Below are 19078 nucleotides of genomic sequence, written 5' to 3'. Positions count from 1 at the left end.
TAGCGTGGTTCCAATTTACTGTTAAAAACTATACAGATACTACTGATCTGCCCCCTCTTTGTTACTATGTTAATATGTTCTGGCTAAAACTGGCCTGGCACCAAAGCACTTTCCTCTATAGTTTAAGGACTTTTATTTTAAAGCCACAACACGGAAGTCACGCTGATGTCAGCGGCACCTTTTCTGTTGTTGTTATTTTCGAGGATTTACGCAAGACATGGTTCAGACTCCCGACCGCGGGCTCTTACGGTGCGGAGCCGCGGAGGCGCAGGTGAACGGTGCGGGGAGAAGGTGCGGATAAGGTGGGGACGGGTGTTAGGATGCCGTCTGCCCGCCCGCCCGCAGCGCTGGTGGGTAGCCCTGCTAACTCCGCTAGTTCATTTAAACACGCTTAAAGTTCACGGGCCGCCAGCCTGCGTTTCGAATGAGACCAGCTACGAATGGATATTTAGGGCCGGAAAGGGCGACATAAAACGGGGCGATGAATCGAGCTGACGGGAACGCATGTCCACCATCATCGCTGTCAGTACGGAGTAAAGACAGTCTCTGTTGCCCCGGGGTGTTACACCTGGCCGAATCTGGGGGGTTAGCATGCTAACCAGACAGCGGAGAGCCCAACTGCAGGCCAGCAGGTATGGGCGGTTGTAGACTAGTGGGTAACCAGAAGACCCAGGTTCAAATCCCACTTACTACCATTGTGTCCCTGAGCAAGACACGTAACCATAAGTTGCTCCAGGGGGGGACTGTCCCTGTAACTACTGATTGTAAGTCGCTCTGGATAAGGGCGTCTGGTAAATGTTGTAAATGTAGAAGGTCCTGGGCGAAGACTGTATTGTCATCTTAATAGGTTTTAAAGCTTTTGTTTAGAGACCGGAACGGAGAATCCATTTTTACAGAAAGCTCAGTAACATAGTTGTAATTTCTCATGTTTTCGATGGGACATCGACGGACTCGGGTAGAATTTCAGTGCTGATCCTGGTTGCATTGATTTTACCCTTAAAAATTCTTGTTTTGTCCATAGGAATTGGATGGTCATCAGCGCCTGTGACTGACAGCCCTTCAGATGGCTCAGTTCCGTTTCCTGTCCTGAGCCTCAACTCATCTCCACCCAGTCTTTTTGTGTGTAACTCGGATGAGCAAAGAAACCCTAAAGCTGACTAGTTTCAGAAAATATCCTTTTACTGGGCCCAAGTGAATAGTACGGCATCATATCAGTGTCTAGACAAGATGCCTTGGCCATTTTCAGAATCGATAAAGAAGCGTGCATGCAGGTATCTGCTGCATCGCTATTTGGGCCATTTCCTCCAGGAAAAGCTGAGTTTGGAGCAACTTAGTCTGGATCTCTACCAAGGCACGGGTTCACTTTCCCAGGTTCCATTAGATAAATGGGTGAGTTTGACGTGCCTTTAACACTGATACATTGACAAAGCCATCCACTGACAAAAATCTGTGATTGAAGGTACGTTTTCTTGTCTCTGCCATAGTCGTTAAATGAGATCTGTGAGTCAGTGGATGCTCCCTTTGAAGTGATTGAAGGCTTTATCCAGACCATCTCACTGACAGTGCCATGGGCTTCGTTGCTTCAGGACAATTGTGCCCTGGAAGTAAAAGGCTTGGAGATGGTTTTCAGGCTTCGGCCCCGCATGGGTAAGGGTAATTAAAGATTGCTGTCTTGCTGCTTCATATGTGTGCATGTTGTTCTTTTTCAGGACAGTCTGGCAGAGGATAGAATCAAGGGTCAAATGGAACCTCAGTAAATAATGTTATTTGCTTTGTTTTGTGACTTTAGCTTCAGGGATGGATCCCATGTGTTGGTCCAGTTTCATGACCAGCAGTATGCAGCTGGCTAAGGAGTGCCTGAGCCAGCGACTCACCGATGAACAAGGGGAGAGCTTCCAGCCGCTGGAGGGCTTGGAGAAGTTTGCTGAGACAATAGAGACAGGTGTGTATACATTTAAGACATTTGTTTATAAAGAGCTTGAAATTGCAAAATACTGATTTTTTTTTTCCAGTTTTAAGGAGAGTCAAGGTCACGTTCATGGACACAATTCTCAGGATTGAGCACATTCCAGCTAATTCCAAAACTGGGATCGCTCTTGAAATCCGCATAAATAAGTAAGTTTGGCTGAAACATTCCATTTTATTATACACATACTGCTCATAAGCATGTAGAGCAGTAGTATGATATTCCTCAGAAATCTTTTTTTTTTTTTTGTATGGTTTGTTTTGGAAAAAGTGTTTGGGGGAAAAAATGTTCTCCTATTTACCTGACAGGATGGTTTATTGTGATGAGACGGCGGAGGAAGCTCCCAGCATCGATGTGCACCAGCCAACCACTTTTGCACACAAGAACCTGGCCCTGGAGGGACTTGCCATTTTCTGGGATGAGTTCTCAGAAGTGAGCCGGCCTGGCCTCAAGTCATCCCCAACCCAGTCGGTAATGCAAGCTATGTGGACTTAGTGTCATTTTTGTTCTTGCTCTGTTTTTTGAAGTGTTATTTTGTTTGCCTCTGTCTTCCTCATTCAGGAGTCTGAGCCTAAACTGTCTCCCAGCTGGAACCCCAAAATTATATGTGAACCACACCCGCAGTTCACAGTGCCTGTTTCCATGACTACACCTTTTGAACCAGTGCAGGTGGGCAGTCTGCGGGGAGAGATGAAGCTGTCCCTGGTTCTGAAACAGAATGAAGCCATGCCTGGAGCCAAGGTGGGCTCATTATTATTTTTATTGATAAAGTATTGGACCAATCTTTTAATCTCATCACAAGAGGAGTTGCATGAGGCATGCAACAGTGCATCTGTACAAGGCAGAAACATTTTTGGGGTAAAAAATACTGTGGACAAGTGAGACAATTTGGTCACAACCATAGGTGTTGGCCATGGTGCTGTTTCTTTGCTCAGTCCTTGCCGGTTCGGGATTCAAACCCACAACCTTCTGATTATGGGTCCACTTTCCTACCCACTAGGTCACCACTGCCCCCCGTAAACACAGCAATATCCAGAGCACTAATTAAAATCTACCAAGGAATTCATGCATAAGCACAAGTACAATGTTCTAGAATGGCCAGAACTAAACATGAATGAAAATGTATAAATTGATTTGAAGCAGCCTGTCCACACTCGGAAACCCTCCTACCCGAAGGCCCGTCTTCACATGGACTGAAATGTTGTGGACTGATGGCTTTTGCAACAAATTATAATTTAATTCAGTCAGGAAGTCATTGTTGTCTCTTCTCAGCTGGATGTAGATGGACAGATCGACTCCATAATCATGTTGTTGTCTCCTCGCCAAGTTCACCTTCTCTTGGACATGTTTGGAGTTTTCTCAGGAGGTGTGTGATCTTCCTACTAATCATCTGATGAATAGAGATTTTTAGGAGTGATTTATGTTTCTGAAAATATGAATATATGAAGCCACAAAGTTGTGCCTTACCTCACTAATTCTCACTGTGGTTCAGTAGGTCAGGAGTGGACTGGGATGGCTAAAGACAGGAAGAGCAGACCCATGCAGCAGGAGGATGAGTATCGACTTCACATGGAGCTTCACCGCTGCCTGAAGAAAGACACCACAGGAACTGGCACCGACCAGGATCTATTTGAGAGCCAGACGAACAGAACTGTGTCGAGCCGAGGTGAGGACGGATGTCCCGTAGAAGGACTTTAACAACAGGCATTCAGTGTAGCTGGAAAACTTTGGAAAATAGTTTTGTCATCTTGCCCCTGATTCTAATCTTTTTTTACATTTCTTCCTCACTCAACAAAAAAAGAGGATGTCTTCTTCTCCATGGCAGAAATGGACATGTCTCATAGCCTATCCTCCCTACCACCTCTGGGAGAACCGCCAACTATGGAAATGGACCTATCACTAAACAGCAACTACTCCACCTCCCTGGGAGAGTCCGCTTCTGGCAACGCAGGCGTAGGTTTTGCTTTTTGGATGAAAAGCCAAATTTGACCAAATGCATATTTAAAATATACCATGATTGTTTCCTGCTTCTATGTTTCTCCATGAAAGGTTTAGGTATTGACAGTTTTAGAAATGTTCTGCAGCTCATTTTAGTTTTTTGTTCTCCTCAGAACAGATGCACTCGCCAAAAACTTTCTGATATCCCTGCAATGTGTTTACATTTACATTTATGGCATTTGGCAGACGCCCTTATCCAGAGCGACTTACAACGTGCTTTCAAGTTACCATCGATGAAGAGATCAATTCCGGTTCACTAGGACCCCAACTATGAATACATCTATTTTATTCACTCTGTTGTAGATTCTGTACACAAAGTTCGACAACAAGAAAAGTACAATTTAATCTAAATATTCTTTAAAGAGGAAGGTCTTGAGCTGTCGTTTGAAGGTGCTCAGTGACTGAGCTGTTCTGATTATGTCTCGTCCCTCTCTAAAATAATATGTGCTTGCTCCTCTCAGGCGGTGTGGGAAGAGTACTTGGACATGCCCAAACAGAGGGACAAACAGTCTCAAGACATTCCCTTACTGCGCAGAGATGCCCAGTGTCCGCACAAGCTGCTCCGACAGACCTGTAAGACTCATATTTTTTTTTGCCTTTCATTTAAGGCAAGAAAACATTTAAGTGGCATGGTTTTATCTATAGCGCATATCTCAGTGTTTGTAATGTTATCAAATATTATTATTTATTTAAATGTTTGTTGATTTGATTTAAACTCATTCTTTCAGCCCACCCGTCTAAAACGCACTGTGATGAATCCAGGCCGGAGCTGGTCTTCCGGCTAAGTGTGACCAGTTTGGCCATTTCTGTGCTCCACATTGACCCCCTACCCCCACCCGACTCCACCCTCAGCCCACTTGCCCCAATGGCATCTGAGTTCTTCCTCACAGTGGCCAGTGAACAGCTTTCTCCAAATGGGTTCCTCAATTCGCGACTGGTTTTTGACAGGGCCTGTCCCCATGACCACCTCAGGTTGGTAAAAATAAATGATTCTTTTGTGCGGCTGCTTGTTCTTGCGTTGTGCTAGTGTAGTATCTCCCCATCTAGCCCTTTTTGTTGGTCTGTGACATGAACTTCATAATACCTGTCTAATACCTGCTTGGCTACAGGTTGGTGGGGGAGGGTCTTAAAGTGGCGTATGAACACTGCCAGAGCTCAGCCCTGCGTAGCCTCACCACAGAGCTCTCACTCAGCCGCATGGAGCTCCTAGAGTGCCTCTACTCTGCAGAGAACCGCAGCAGCACCAGGCAGAGAGGAGCACAGTACACTGAGGTGAGGTTTCACACACTCACAACACAGCATGCACACACACACACACACACACACACACGCACACTGACTGACAACAATGACTGACACAGCAAATCAAGGAAGTTTTATCAATTGCTCGTCAGTTCATGCCAAGACTGGAAGCTTGAAATATTGAAATATATTTCTGTATAGCATATGTCCATTTTTTTCTTTTTCGCTCTAGCTGCTGACCTTTGAGGGCTGTGTCAACGGCGAAAAACCTGTTTCCTGCCTTCACATGCGCTACAAACTGACTGAACGGCGTGGCCCACAGGTAGCTGCCTCTTTTGATTTCTGACTGAAAATGTTGGTTCCATGCGTACCACTTGATCCTTCATGTTTCGTTTCTGGTGAAGTTTACCCTTTTTTTTTTTTTCTTTTTCTTCCAATGTTCGCAATGGACCCTTTGTCAGGGCGGGCAGGTGCGTCTCAGTGCCATGCCTCGGCGGGCCGAGCTGCAGGTTGAGCTGGATCGAGCTCGGGCGGAACTGGACATCAGCATTGTGGACCGCCTCAACTCATTGCTACAGCCACAGAAACTGGTGACCACAGAGATGATGGCTTCCCACATGTATACCTCCTACAACAAGCACATCAGCCTGGTTGGGTCCTTCACGGCGTGTACTTTATTATGTCTTCAACTGAACTTGTTTTAAAATGTTTCTGTCTAATATGTGTGTGTTGGTGTGTGCCCAGCATAAAGCCTTTGCTGAGGTCTTCCTGGAGGACAGCCGTTCTCCAGCTCACTGCCAGGTCTCTGTGTCAGTCAGCGCCCCTGTCCTGGTCCTGGCGATCCGTTTTCCTATACCGGACTTGCGCTCGGACCAGGAGAGGGGCCCCTGGTTTAAGAAGTCCCTGCAGAAGGAGGTGTTGCACCTGGAGCTGGAGGATGTGGAGCTGAAGACTGAGTTTACTGCAGGCAGCTCCTCTGAGCAAACAAAGATGGAGCTCACCTTTAAAGAATTAGTTGGTATGTTAACTTTGTCTAGTGTCATTGTCAAACGTCTTTAAATAAAATAGGGAAAAATGTGGGGGTTTTTTTTCGTCACCATAGGTCGTTTCCAGGATGACCCAGACCATCCAGCTGCCAGGTTTTTGCGAGTAGCTCATGACCTGGAGGGAGATATGGCCACATCAGACAGTGGCAAGTTTGACTGGCCAAGGTATGGCACATATGATGTACATGCCGTGCACATACACAACATTTAGGCTTGGGCATACGTGACTACCACTTACAGTAAATAACTCGTATCAAAAGCAGAGAAAAGAAGCAAACTAACACAAGCCAGTCACGCCAGCAAACTCTTGCTCATGCAAAAAAATCAGCTGATTCAAATTTTTTTAATCAAGTTCCAGTTCATTATGCAAGTGAGCACAACTTTTTAATGAATTCCAGGTCTCCACAATGTTTATTTATTTGATATGTTTTTTTATGTTGAGGTCAAACATGAAGCACTTTTATGTTACAAAAGACTAATTTCTGTTCAAATGAGTAACTGTCTGATAATCTTGCATAATTGAGCACATGGACTGCAATGTGGACATAGCTGGAGATTGTCCTCCCCTGTTTCTGACACAGGGTGGTGCTGAAGATCAACCCCACTGCTGTTCACTCCATTCTGGAGCGAGTGACTGCGGAAGAGGAAGAGGGAACAGAGGGCCATTCTCAGGAAGATGAAGAGGAAGAGGAAGGGGCAGCTCACTCGCTCAAAGATGTGTGTGACTTTGGGAAGCCGGAACCATCTCCGTTCTCCTCTCGGAGGGTGATGTATGAGAATGAGGAGGTACAGCAGACTTCCTAAAAATGAAAATAGATAAATAAATTGAATAAATGACATGAATTCACTTCTTCATTTTACCCATCTGTGGACCGTTTTAACTACACATAACGCATCTATTTTGTAGATGGTCATTCCTGGAGACATGGTGGATATGACAGAGTTCCAGGAGAAAACAATGGGAAATTCACGTTTCATCCTGGAGCTGTCCTTCCCCAACCTGCAGCTGTCCCTGCCCAACAAAGCCTTCTATGAGAAACTTCACAATAGGTATTTTAAAATGAGTCCTTCTTAGATCTTACATTACATGGCTTACTTTTTTTTGGTTATTCCTGCATGAGTCGTTTTGTCTGCTGAATTGCTTGCTCGATATCCATACACCAGTAGTTCAGAAGCTCACCTCTTTATATAGTACATTCTAGAAGTCATATATGATGACATTGTTTTACCATCAAGCAGGTATAGATTAACTTTTTTAAATTCTCTTCTCCACACAGGATAAACAATGATCTGCTGTTATGGGAGCCCACAGCCCCATCACCAGTGGAGACTGTGGAGAACATGCCATATGGAATTGGTCTTTCTGTGGCCAGTCAGTTAATCAACACATACAGCAAAGAAAGTTTCAGCCATTTTCGGTCGCCTGGACCAGAGGGTAAAGCACAGCCCCACTCACAGCACAACCAGAACTGTTTTAAAACCATACACCGCTTACTGAAGCTAAACACAAATAATTATAGAAGTTTAAGATCATAGTTTTTCATAGTCTCATTTAATCCTTGTCGGCCCTTAAGTCCAGCATTTATTAAATATATATAAATACGAGTACTAATTTCTTCTTTTCATCTCTTTAGAAGAAGACAGTGGCTCTGAGGAGGAGACTCTGCAGTATTACTCCACTGCTGATCTGGGCTTTAGGAACAGGAGGAAGAGGAAGCTGAAAAACCAGAAGAAGAACTCTCAGAGTCTATTCTCAGTCATCCTCACGGTTAATCATGGCCTGGTGGCACTGCAAACACAGGCCAGGGTAAAAAAAAAGTGAAAGTGTCTTTGACACTTTGACTGTCACCTCATGATCTATTTCAAAGTTTTAGAATACAGTACTGCTTCACTTGTAGCTGTCTGACTACAGTGTTCTGATTGGACTCAAGCAGGAGGATGACACTGTGCTGATGAACAGACATGGTGAGTTTTGGATGGAGGTGAAGAATGGGGTCCTGTTCAGTGTGACTCAGTATGAAGGTTATGAGGACCAGCACTACATCTGCTTTCATACAACCAACATCTGTCTCTATCACCAAGGTAACAGTGATCCCTATCACTGGCTTTTTAATCTGTGCTCAGCACAGCAGATGTTTGATTCTTTTTTTGTAATAGCAGCATCTGTACGTGGCGTGGGAATCCGTCTGGTGAATTATATTTTTTACTTTTTTTTTTTTTTTTCCATGGTAGATGAATGGAATCCAATATTTATGTATAAAAATTTGAATTTAATATTTAAAAATAATATGTGTGAAATGTTGTTTTTATTTGTATCTGAAGAACAAATAGAAGAACTGAAGGCATTTTTTTACCAGACAGCAGGGATGCTGAAATCTTTCTCTTGTTTTAAATCCTTTTTTTTCATTTAAATTATTTTTTTCTTAATGTAGATATCTTATTGTTGTTCTATTGTGCTATTATAAATATCAAATATTATTTCACGATATTATTAAGACATGCTCCACATTTTATTTATTTATTGACTGCATGTATGTTGTCCCTGTAGGTACTGTGGATGGAGACGTCCAGTCGTTAGAGGGAAAACTACCCTGCAGGACTCATCCCCACTGGCTGGAGCCGGCGTTGTATGCCTCAGAGACCACGCCTGACAGGGGCACCCCCTCAGAGCCCCTTGGACTGGAGCCCCACAGCATGCTGTCTGTTGCTGTCAAGATTTCATCACAGAGCGTGGAGCGTAATGTCAAGGTCTGCTATACCCATTAAGACATTGGGTTCCTTCAATTTGTGGTTACTGTAACCTGCTATTAATGAGAACACCAGTAGATTAACCAGTTAATTTGCAGTCATATCAATGGAGATGCATTCAATTTGTAATCCTTACTGCATAATGGCATCCCTAAAACCAGAGCATGAGGTCTTTTCATAAAGTTTTGCATTATATATAAATAGATTTCATTATGTACCGCATGTGGTCCACAGGAGTTTCTCATTTCGGTGGGGATCAGAGGAGCCACTCTGCAGCACAGAGTTGTGCCGTCCAGCCTGGGCTGGTACGACCAGGTAACCAACCCGTCATACAGCCTGGCCCTCAGCACTTCTGCTCCATGCAGTGGTCGGATGATGAAGATGAGTATGGGTGTGTGTTTATTTGTTACAGATAGTGGATTTCCTGAAGGTATCTGATGAGCCAGTTCTTGGCTATACCCCACCCTCATCTATTACTACTCTACACCTCCATTTGTGGAGCTGTTCACTGGACTACAGGTACCTGCTACTGTTGTGTTTGAAATATACTACATGAAATGCTGGTTTGTTAATATGGGGTTCTTTTATGTGTTTTTATGTGATGAAAGCTCTTTAAAGATGTCTCTGCTTTGGGTTCAGAATAGTGTTTTTGTAATTTTTGACTAAATATTTATGACATGACTGACACGAGACATAATGTAATTGCTGGTCATATTCTTGACGAATAAAAACGAGACTAAATGTAATTTAGAATTTTTTTTACTTTCATTAAATATCTTTATTATGCAGTATTTCACTTTCTCAATGCCTATTCACACATTATTTAGATTTCAGAATACTTGTAGTGGGTCATAGAAATATGGTGGTAAGTTAGCAGAGGGCTGGGAGCAACCTTTGGACACTTTCTTTACAAAACTGAATATGTGGTCAAAAAAAGTGGGAAAATGTGGCCACTGGAATGGCTGTAGAGCCTGGGGCTCACCAACCCGGCTCCTTGAAGGCACCAGTCCTGCACAGCTTAGATCTTTTGATGTTCCACCACGCCTTATTTTTATCTCAAGAACTGGGTGATCACAAGTGCAGAAGTTGAATCAGGTGTGCAAAATGGAGGTTAACACCAAAAATATGCAGGACATGTGCCATCTAGGTCCAGGTTTGGTGACCCCTGATGTATTCTTTAGTCTATAAGGTAACAATAATAAAATAAACAGAAAACATTGTTTAAACTTGTACTAGATTGACTGACTGGATTAAATAGAGTTGCAGTAGAAAAATTGAAATGTCATTTACACTAGACTAAAATAGTCATGAATAATTTGAGTGAAATAAGACTAAAATGCTCAGACCAAGTTGCTTGGTTTCAGGATATCTATGTGTTTTCTATGTAACATTGCGTTTATGTATCCATACCTCATCTCTGTTCCCACAGGCCCCTGTATCTCCCTGTCAGGTCTTTGCTGACTGTGGAGACATTCAGTATATCGAGCAGTGTTTCTTTAGACCACTCCTCCTCCACTCTCAGGTTGGAAAAAGCTTTTGTTGATATCACATCAGATTTCAACCAAATGCCCATCTTTCACTCTCTCTGTCTCACTCATACACACACAAGCACACATCCATTTTTTCTGTGAAACATATCTTGAGTTTTTCTTTTAGTTCTCATAATAAAATACTACATCTTTGCCTCATACTTAACATTAACTTAAGGTTAAGTCTTATGCATAAGGCAAATGTTATGTGCTTTAAAAAAGTATTTTTTTTGCTAGGATTATTTTGGATGAAGCTGCATTGTTTCTTTCTGACAAGAGTAATGCTGTGTCTGTCAACCTTGCCCGAGGTAGGACTACTGAGATGTACATGAATGAAATGATCATATTATATGTCTACATTATTTACCTGATAAAATGTAGCCTTGCAAATAACGACAGCAGTGCATTTAGGTAACCCATGTTTTGTTGCTCAAAGACTATGTACAGGTGGTTGACATGGGAACCCTGGAACTTAGGATAACTGCTGTCAAACCTGCAGCGGATGGGCAAATGGTAGGAGCCTAATGTCATGAATTGTTTGAGTCTTAATTCAAGCATTTTCAGAATTTATTTGAACAACTGAAATTATGACTCAAACTGCATTCTTTCAGACGGAGCCCAGGTTTGAGCTGCGCTGCTCCAGTGATGTCATTCATATTAGGACATGTTCAGATTCATGTGCTGCCCTCATGAACCTCATTCAGTACATTGCCAGCTATGGGGATCTGCTGCCCCCTCCAGGCCCAGAGTTGAAATGCAGTAGCTCATCTAAGCAGGGACCAAAGGTTAGTCTTAGTGGACATAATGTATTTCCTTGGTAGTTGGTTGATTGTTTTTGAAATACAATCTTGACCAAATTAACTAGTCTTTCTTATTTAGCCTGAGGCAAACAGCAAGCCTGCTTCCCAGGCTCCGTTACTGCCTGAAGCAGAACAGCAAATCCTTCAGGATCTGATGAGTGAAGCCATGGAGGAGATGGACAGCCAGCTTTGCCAATGCCTGCAGCTGAATGGTAAGATAACATTAACACTAAGAACTGTATAGTCGTCATAACAACATTGATTCCACATTCAACCTGGCTCTTAACATTTATCTCACAATATGGGAAGTGTGATGCATTTAGCTATAATTAAACTGTTTATGCTTGCAATGTCTACTGACAGACAGTGCCTGAATGATGTTGCTGAGGAACAGTAGGATCAGAGATGGAACTGTTTAATCTTGAGAACAACAAAATATCATAATTGAAATAATACTTCAGGGCTGATGTGAGATATTAAACCTGGTGTACTGATCTACTAAACTTGGCTACTCACCGTTTACATGCAACTTGAGCACACCAGTGCCAGTAAGCCTCTGAACACTGTAGGTTGTGTATACTGGGAAATTAGCTTGTCTTCTTGTACAGGAACACATGAAGATCTAATCCAGGACCTTGATCCACCTCGATCTGACCTCTTCCTGTTCCCTGATGAGAGTGGAAACCTGACTCAGGAGCCTAGCCCCATCTTCCCCACCCTCCACTCGCCCCTCATTTCTCCCCCAGCAGCCCTCCAGCACCACGATGCTGACGACTTTTGCATCCTGGAAACTCCTGGATCCAGAGGATCGGTGAGTCTCTCCACTCTGCATAGTTTTATTACTAAATTTGGCAAAATTAGCCTGCATAGAACATTATGTTAGCAGGTGTTTAACTGAACAATTACATTTTTAGAATGTTTGTCTAGCTTTTTGTGTGGCTGTGTGTTTAAGGACCGGGATGAGGAGCCTGTGGTTCAGAAGTTGACTACAGATCCCATCCTGGTGAAGGACAACCACTTCAGTGAACCACTGGAGAGTGGCTCCTCTAAACGAGGGCCCCTACACTTCCCCGTTCCAGAAGTGCGCTACCTCGTAAAGGAGATCTCTGTGGTCTGGCACCTTTATGGAGGAAAGGATTTTGGAAGTGTGGGGCTTACCTCATCCCCAGCCAGAAGTAGAGGGTAAGTCACTAGATTCGTGGGGAATCTGGAAAAGTATTTTACATAAAATTTTGCCTACAGTTCATCTCCATGCCACTCCTTTTCTGAACATATATTATTGGATGATTTTAACATAAATTATAAAATGACCTGTTTCAAATTTCTTAAAATAATCAAGGCCTGTCTTTGGATATGAAGGCAGTCAGTTTTGGCCTTAATAAAGCATCAGTGTTCAAAGTTCAAAGTTTGAAGAAAAAATATCAAATAGTGTTAAGCAATGAGCACCATCAAAATAATCACATTTGAAATTAATTCAATACTGTGTGCAAACCAGGCTCTCATAATAATAATAATAATAATAATAATGTGTACATGCTTGTCTTTGGAATGCCATATGGTTCATCCATTTTGGTGTGACATTAGTTGGTGAACAGTTCTAACAGGAGGCTGGAAAACTTTTGTAAACCAACTTGACTTGTCTCATATTATTGCAGACAGTAAATATTTAAACTATAAAAATGCAATGTCCACATTAAAAATGTTCAGTGTATTTAAAATGCATCTGTGCTTCAGGTGCACACCACACAGCTCCCCCTCACAGACACCAGTGAGGCAGGCCAGGGCAGGTTCACGGACTGGAGGTGGGTGGGGGAGAAACCCAGATGTGCTTATGGAGATTCAGCTCAGCAAGGTGGGAATGCAGCAAGATCAATTCAACATGTTAAGTCCATTTAAAGCATATGCATTTAATTAGTGCTGAAATCTTAGTTGTGATTTAATAGTAAGGAACAAAGTGTTGTTGTCTCAGGTGAGGTTCCAGCATGAGGTCTACCCCCAGACCCATCCATTGGAGCCTGGCTCTGTGGCAGAGCAGCCTGTGTCACGACAGGTGTTTGTGGTGCAGGACTTGGAGATCCGGGACAGACTGGCCTCATCTATGATGAACAAGTTCCTGTATCTTTATTCCAGCAAAGAGATGCCCAGAAAAGCCCATTCAAACATGGTGAGAGGCACATGCAGTGGTGAAAATAAATCACTGGGGTTCAGTATGTCAGACAGTTAACTGTTAACTGCCTCCCTTTGCAAGTTACCTGCATGATTCTGTTAACTAAAGATGAGGAAAGTTACTTTTTTTATTTATATATATATATATATATATATATATATATATATATATATATATATATATATATATATATATATATATATATATATCTCTCTCTCTCTCTCTCTCTCTCTCTCTCCTCTCTCTCTCTCTCTCTCTCTCTCTCTCTCTCTCTCTCTCTCTCTCTCTCTCTCTCTCTCTCTCTCCCCCCCCTTTAGCGGGAAGTTAAAAGGTTACAAATAACATATTCATATGGCTGGGAAATGCTTTAGGAGTGGAAGAATAGATATAGCAACAGGTGGAAGTGGAGGGGGAACAAACAGAATGACAGAGAGGATGAGATCCAGGAGAAGGAAGCCAGAACCCTTGACAAAATGCATCCAGAGATTTTAAAAGGTGAAAGGACTGCTCAGAAATATCATTTTAAAAAGAAAAAACAGCAGATACTACTCAGGGTGAATGAGAAAAAGGAGGAACTGCAGTTTAATGAGCAGAAAGAAAGAATGTTGAGTTGAGTGTTTTCTGTCTTTGTGTCATTATGTTTTAACATGTATACAGTATTGCATTATTACAGCAGCCCATCTATTAAGCTGGAGGAATGTTTTTGATTATTTGTTATTTTGGAGCAGTTGACAGTGAGAGCTTTACACATGTGCCCTGAAGCTGGCCACGCCCCCCAGGAATGCTGTTTGCGAGTCTCCCTGATGCCCCTGCGACTAAACATTGATCAGGTGAGGCATCTCCATCTTACCCAATCTGTTCAGTTAACTGGTTTTATCCTGTCCCATTCATCTGCTGACCGTTTCCAGCTGCGTCCTGAGACTAAAAAGATTAGAAGCCGTTTGCTTTTGCTTCTGATACCTGATAGTTCCCATTTGTTCTCCCTCTTCAGGACGCCCTGTTCTTCATGAAGGATTTTTTCACGAGTCTCACTGCTGAAATTGAACTCTTTTCATTGCCAGATCAGGAAGGTAGGAACAGAACACACTGTTGCTCTGAATTCATTATTTTAGAACAAAGGTCTGTATGCACTGACCTAATGTACACACAACCACAGTGGCAACACAGAAAAGAAAATCTGACCCAAAATAGAGTTGATTACTGTGAATGAGATATGATGTTACCATCTGTGCATGTTTATGTCTGTAGCATTGATTGTATCAATGAAGAAGCCACCTGGCCCTGAGGTTTCCTGCATCTTTTCAAAGCATGGAGGAGGGGCAAGCCAAGACCCTGCACCAATCATATCCGTACCGACCCAAAGTCGCACCAGCCAAAATGGTCTCATTTGCTCTGGCAAAGAGTCCTCTGAACTTGATCCAGGGCCCACCTCCTTCAATGATCAACCCATCTTTTTCAGGTGAGGCCTAATCTTATGGCTTCTGTATCCATACATGTTTATTTGTTTATTAGAATGTCAGGTCCTCATAGACCACTATCAAGGGTATAATATTACATTGTAGCAGAGTAAAGGCTGTGGGGTTGGAAACGAATAATGTTTGGAGTCCACTAATGAATGAAAACATCCTTTTTATTATATTTTTCCATTTCACAAATCTGACTTTGCAGCTTTGAATTTTATGGGTTACTTTGCTCAAGTAAACCTGCATTAGAGGCAGTGGTGGCCTATCGGTTAAGGAAGTGGCCCCGTAATCAGAAGGTTGCCGGTTCAAATCCCGATCCGCCAAGGTGCCACTGAGGTGCCACCGAGCAAAGCACCGTCCCCACACACTGCTCCCCGGGCGCCTATCATGGCTGCCCACCGCTCACCAAGGGTGAGAGGACACATTTCGTTGTGTGCACCGTGTGTTGTGCTACAGTGTTTCACAATGACAATCACTTCACACAAAAAAAGAACGGTCAGTTTAATAAAATTGGTTTATGTGTACTAAAATGAAAAACACATATTTGGTATTTGATTAGCTTGTTGTCTATGTTTACCAGGGAGTTTCGCTTCACATCTGAGGTACCCATTCGTTTGGATTACCATGGCAAGCATGTGTCCATGGAACAGGTATGGTTCAGTACCCAAACATGTATACATGAAGCACTTTCCTTTTTTCCTGACCTATATCTCCATTTTTGCAGGGCACTTTTGCGGGCATTGTGATTGGTCTGACACAACTCAACTGCTCCGAACTGAAACTGCGCAGGCTGTGCTACAGACAAGGGTATCCATTCTAAAAAGCAAGAAGCATTATAACCATAAATAAAGCATGAGTCTTATTCAGAAGATTTTTCTTTTTCAGGCTCTTAGGTGTTGACAAGTTATTTTCTTATGCTATAAATGAATGGCTCAACGACATTAAGAAAAACCAGTTACCTGGGCTTCTTGGAGGTGTGGGACCTATTCACTCTCTGGTTCAGCTAGGTGTGTGTCTCACACATTTACACTCTAATAGAAAATGAGTATTTTCACACTTGACATTAACATTGCGAAGTCAAGACACTGTATTTGTACATTGACAGCACTGAATTGATTGCTTGAACGTGGTTTGAGGGTGAATGATTAATATGTTACACATTTTGAAGTAATTATTTGTTCATTTTACTTTAGCTTTAGGCATGCCTGTATTAACGTAGCACCTGCGTTTACCCAAAGAGTTGCGCTTATTTGTCATTCTGTGGTACTAAGTTTAATGAAGGTGTATACACACTTCTTGCTCTTAGTTCAGGGATTTCGGGATTTGGTATGGCTGCCAATTGAGCAGTATCGAAAGGATGGGCGAATTGTACGTGGTTTTCAGCGTGGCACAGCCTCCTTTGGAACATCCACTGCAATGGCAGCGCTTGAGTTGACCAATCGCATGGTGCGAACCATCCAGGTGAACATGTTATCAATTTGTTTTATCAATTAGCAATCATTTAAGTCTGATGTCTAGTATTCTTAGTCTCTGCTTTATTTGTTGAGTCTTGTGTTTAATGGATTGTGGAATAGTAACTTTCAGCGACCTTAAGGGGGCGATATAAAATAGAGCTTTTTTGCATGTTTACAGTCAGGCCTCTCCATGTAGGTATAGATTAATAATTACCACATTCTTACTTCTCAGGCAGCAGCAGAGACTGCTTATGACATGGTCTCCCCAGGGCCAGATGAAAGAGAATGCAAGAAAATCAAGCGCTATTCTCATTACCGATTGGCTCATCAGCCAGTGGACCTACGAGAGGGAGTAGCCAAAGCTTACAGTGTGGTAAAAGAGGTATGTGAATTCAGTATGTTGGCCAACCACCACCTTCCATATTAGTGATGACTGTTGTTTCATTAAAAGCTTAATTAATTGTAGCTGTGTGTTTGTGTGTATAAACACATTAACAGGGCATCACAGACACTGCCCTCACCATCTATGACACAGCCACGCGTGAGCATGAGCAGCGAGGAATGACTGGTGCAGTAGGCGGGGTCCTGCGGCAACTTCCCCCTGCTGTTGTGAAGCCTCTCATCGTTGCCACAGAGGCCACGTCCAATGTGCTGGGCGGCATGCGCAACCAGATTCACCCAGACGCCCGGCAGGAGGAGTCGCAGAAATGGCGCCTTGGGGAGGAGTGAGGAGGAGGCGCAGCTCGCCTCGTTGGTCAGTTGTCCAGTTGAAGTAGTGGACAGTTTCGACTGAGGCACTGGCACTCACTCCTTTTCATAACTGGCCCTGGTCAAGTGCTGCTAGTAAGCGTTTGAGGGAGTTGGTTTTCAATATCAATTCCTAAGGGTTAAATGTATAAATGTATTATGTTTTACACAACAAGCTTTATTAGCCTCTGCTTAGCATAGCTAATTCTGAGGCAGAAAACTGGGTTCACTTTACTTCAAGACTCCATAAAATTCTGGGCGGGCACTGGAAGTCAGTGTATAAATATAGGTCAAAGCATACAAATAAGAGAACTTTTTTTGTGCTCTGTGGAATCGACAATGCTTATGTGAGCTCAGTGGTGTCTCCCTGCCGTTGTCGTCTTTGCAGTGCCTTTATATAGGAATATGGTGACATCATGCAGACATGTGTTCATTGTTCCCATATTTGGGAAGATAAACACGCCTTTGCCATGAAGCCATTAACGCTGTGAGTTCAAGCTGTACCCTAATGTTTCATGAATGTTACTATCAGCTCCGTCTTGTTAGTGAATCTCCATACGGGGGATTCATCCTGCAGGGCACACTGTCTGTGAGGGTTAGATGGAATTTGATTGTCTAGCCTACAGATAGTTGGTGTCACCAGCTCTCACCATGGGGTCATCGGATACATTGACTACTCAAGTGGATTCTTGTCGGACTGGGATAAAAGAAGGATGCATTTGAAGGTGCATTTGCATTGGGACAGTCTTCAAATGATGTAGGCCTTGAATTGAACCTTGAATTTGAACCTCTTTGAAACCGGGAGTAGAATGGAGTTCTGGAGAATCTGATTGGTTCTGTCTATTGGATTCTGCAGGTGTATTTCAGTTCACCAAAATGTGGCTTTGAATAGCTAGAGTAATATGCATTAGACCATTAGGCTATAAGCCTGTGCCGCCCCCCCCCAGTTCAGTGGCCACCATCACAGTGTTACTGCAGCCTGGACATAGAAGCTGGTTTACTGGACAGATAATTGCTAATCTCTTGGATTTGGTAGACATGAACTAATGGAACATAGGGAAAAAGCTCTGCAAAGCATAATATAATGATCATGATTTTTTTTCTGATAATTAGGGTTAACACACACCACCAAAATGTCCTGGTTTATCATAAATACTGTAGCATTCTGTTATCCGTATCTGTGTGTAGTTCTGTTTAGCAGCTGGGAGAGCATAAAAGCCTCAGTACAGTTTAATCTTCAGTAACTTCACTCACTTGTTTTGCTGAGAATATTGTCAGCATGATCACTACATTTCTGCCTTTCTTCCTCACACGTGAGGAAAAAGAATAGCAATCTTTACTGCATAGTGTATATTTCAACATGTTTTATGGTTCCTTTAAAAATAATCCATGTTCTTTAATTAATTACTGCATTTTAAAACTTTGGTCCTCTTTGGTTAGCAATAATTGGCTTGTATAATATTTCACTCATGTCTTCAAGTGCTGCTGTATACTGAACATGTCATTTGTTGAACAGGACAGGTTTGCTGATAATGTTTGTTAATGTAAATGTGAGCATTGGGAGCCTCATTTCTTGTATATACATGTACAGTTAATTTGCTCAGTTTATATGATAGCATGTGATGTCAACAAAAGGAAAATAAACTATTTAATGTCCAGTTATATTCTGCATTTTCCTCATTTATGCTGTTGGAGTGGTTTCTTATTCATCTCCATAATTCTTCCTTTTTATTTGTCTCTGTGCGAGAAATATTTTTCTGGATTTGTATTTTTACCAGATGTTCAGGTCCAATTTAGGTGGATAAAAAAAGTTTTGTGAAATTGTGTTTCTCCATTAAATTCATGTATACAAAATAGTTTTACTTTAGAATCTCTTTTAGTTAATGTTCATTTACATCTTTGTATATATTGTATGTTA

At 42.5% G+C, this 19078-nt stretch overlaps 1 protein-coding gene across 6 annotated transcripts; it reads left to right on the top strand.

The window, feature by feature from the left end:
* Window positions 1–142: 142 nt before the first annotated feature.
* On the top strand, window positions 143–18822 carry atg2b (autophagy related 2B). 6 transcript variants are annotated; one of them, XM_028972166.1, is made up of 43 exons: window positions 143–271; window positions 1022–1389; window positions 1485–1647; window positions 1790–1942; window positions 2013–2115; window positions 2275–2437; window positions 2528–2707; window positions 3239–3332; window positions 3459–3632; window positions 3768–3919; window positions 4426–4537; window positions 4693–4936; window positions 5074–5236; window positions 5439–5528; window positions 5668–5856; window positions 5951–6224; window positions 6309–6417; window positions 6834–7038; window positions 7160–7302; window positions 7530–7687; window positions 7887–8059; window positions 8184–8334; window positions 8801–9000; window positions 9235–9315; window positions 9413–9519; window positions 10430–10522; window positions 10767–10837; window positions 10966–11042; window positions 11141–11314; window positions 11409–11541; window positions 11938–12140; window positions 12282–12511; window positions 13064–13181; window positions 13299–13493; window positions 14225–14326; window positions 14488–14566; window positions 14745–14955; window positions 15540–15609; window positions 15684–15766; window positions 15845–15966; window positions 16266–16420; window positions 16646–16795; window positions 16912–18822. In XM_028972166.1, the coding sequence occupies exons 2-43, from the start codon at window positions 1228–1230 to the stop codon at window positions 17140–17142; spliced, it is 6240 nt and encodes a 2079-aa protein (XP_028827999.1). In that variant the 5' UTR covers window positions 143–271; window positions 1022–1227; the 3' UTR covers window positions 17143–18822. The 6 variants fall into 6 exon arrangements, with proteins under 6 accessions (XP_028827999.1, XP_028827980.1, XP_028828008.1 ...); XM_028972147.1 differs by having other exon boundaries at window positions 149–302; XM_028972175.1 differs by having other exon boundaries at window positions 149–350; window positions 3462–3632.
* Window positions 18823–19078: the final 256 nt, after the last annotated feature.

Source organism: Denticeps clupeoides, chromosome 1 (assembly GCF_900700375.1).
Source record: "Denticeps clupeoides chromosome 1, fDenClu1.1, whole genome shotgun sequence".
In the NCBI taxonomy this organism is placed as follows: domain Eukaryota; kingdom Metazoa; phylum Chordata; class Actinopteri; order Clupeiformes; family Denticipitidae; genus Denticeps; species Denticeps clupeoides.
The sequence above is the reverse complement of the archived record's forward strand: the minus strand, read 5'-3'. Positions and strand labels throughout refer to the sequence as shown.

What these genes read in the sequence shown, in the direction of transcription:
- atg2b (XM_028972166.1), top strand. Translation starts at nt 1,228, where the DNA reads ATGCCTTGGCCATTTTCAGAATCGATAAAGAAGCGTGCATGCAGGTAT. An exon ending in GTTTGGAGTTTTCTCAGGAG is followed by an intron (nt 3,333 to 3,458) that starts GTGTGTGATCTT and finishes ACTGTGGTTCAG; the next exon opens with TAGGTCAGGAGTGGACTGGG. An exon ending in CTTACAGTGTGGTAAAAGAG is followed by an intron (nt 16,796 to 16,911) that starts GTATGTGAATTC and finishes ACACATTAACAG; the next exon opens with GGCATCACAGACACTGCCCT.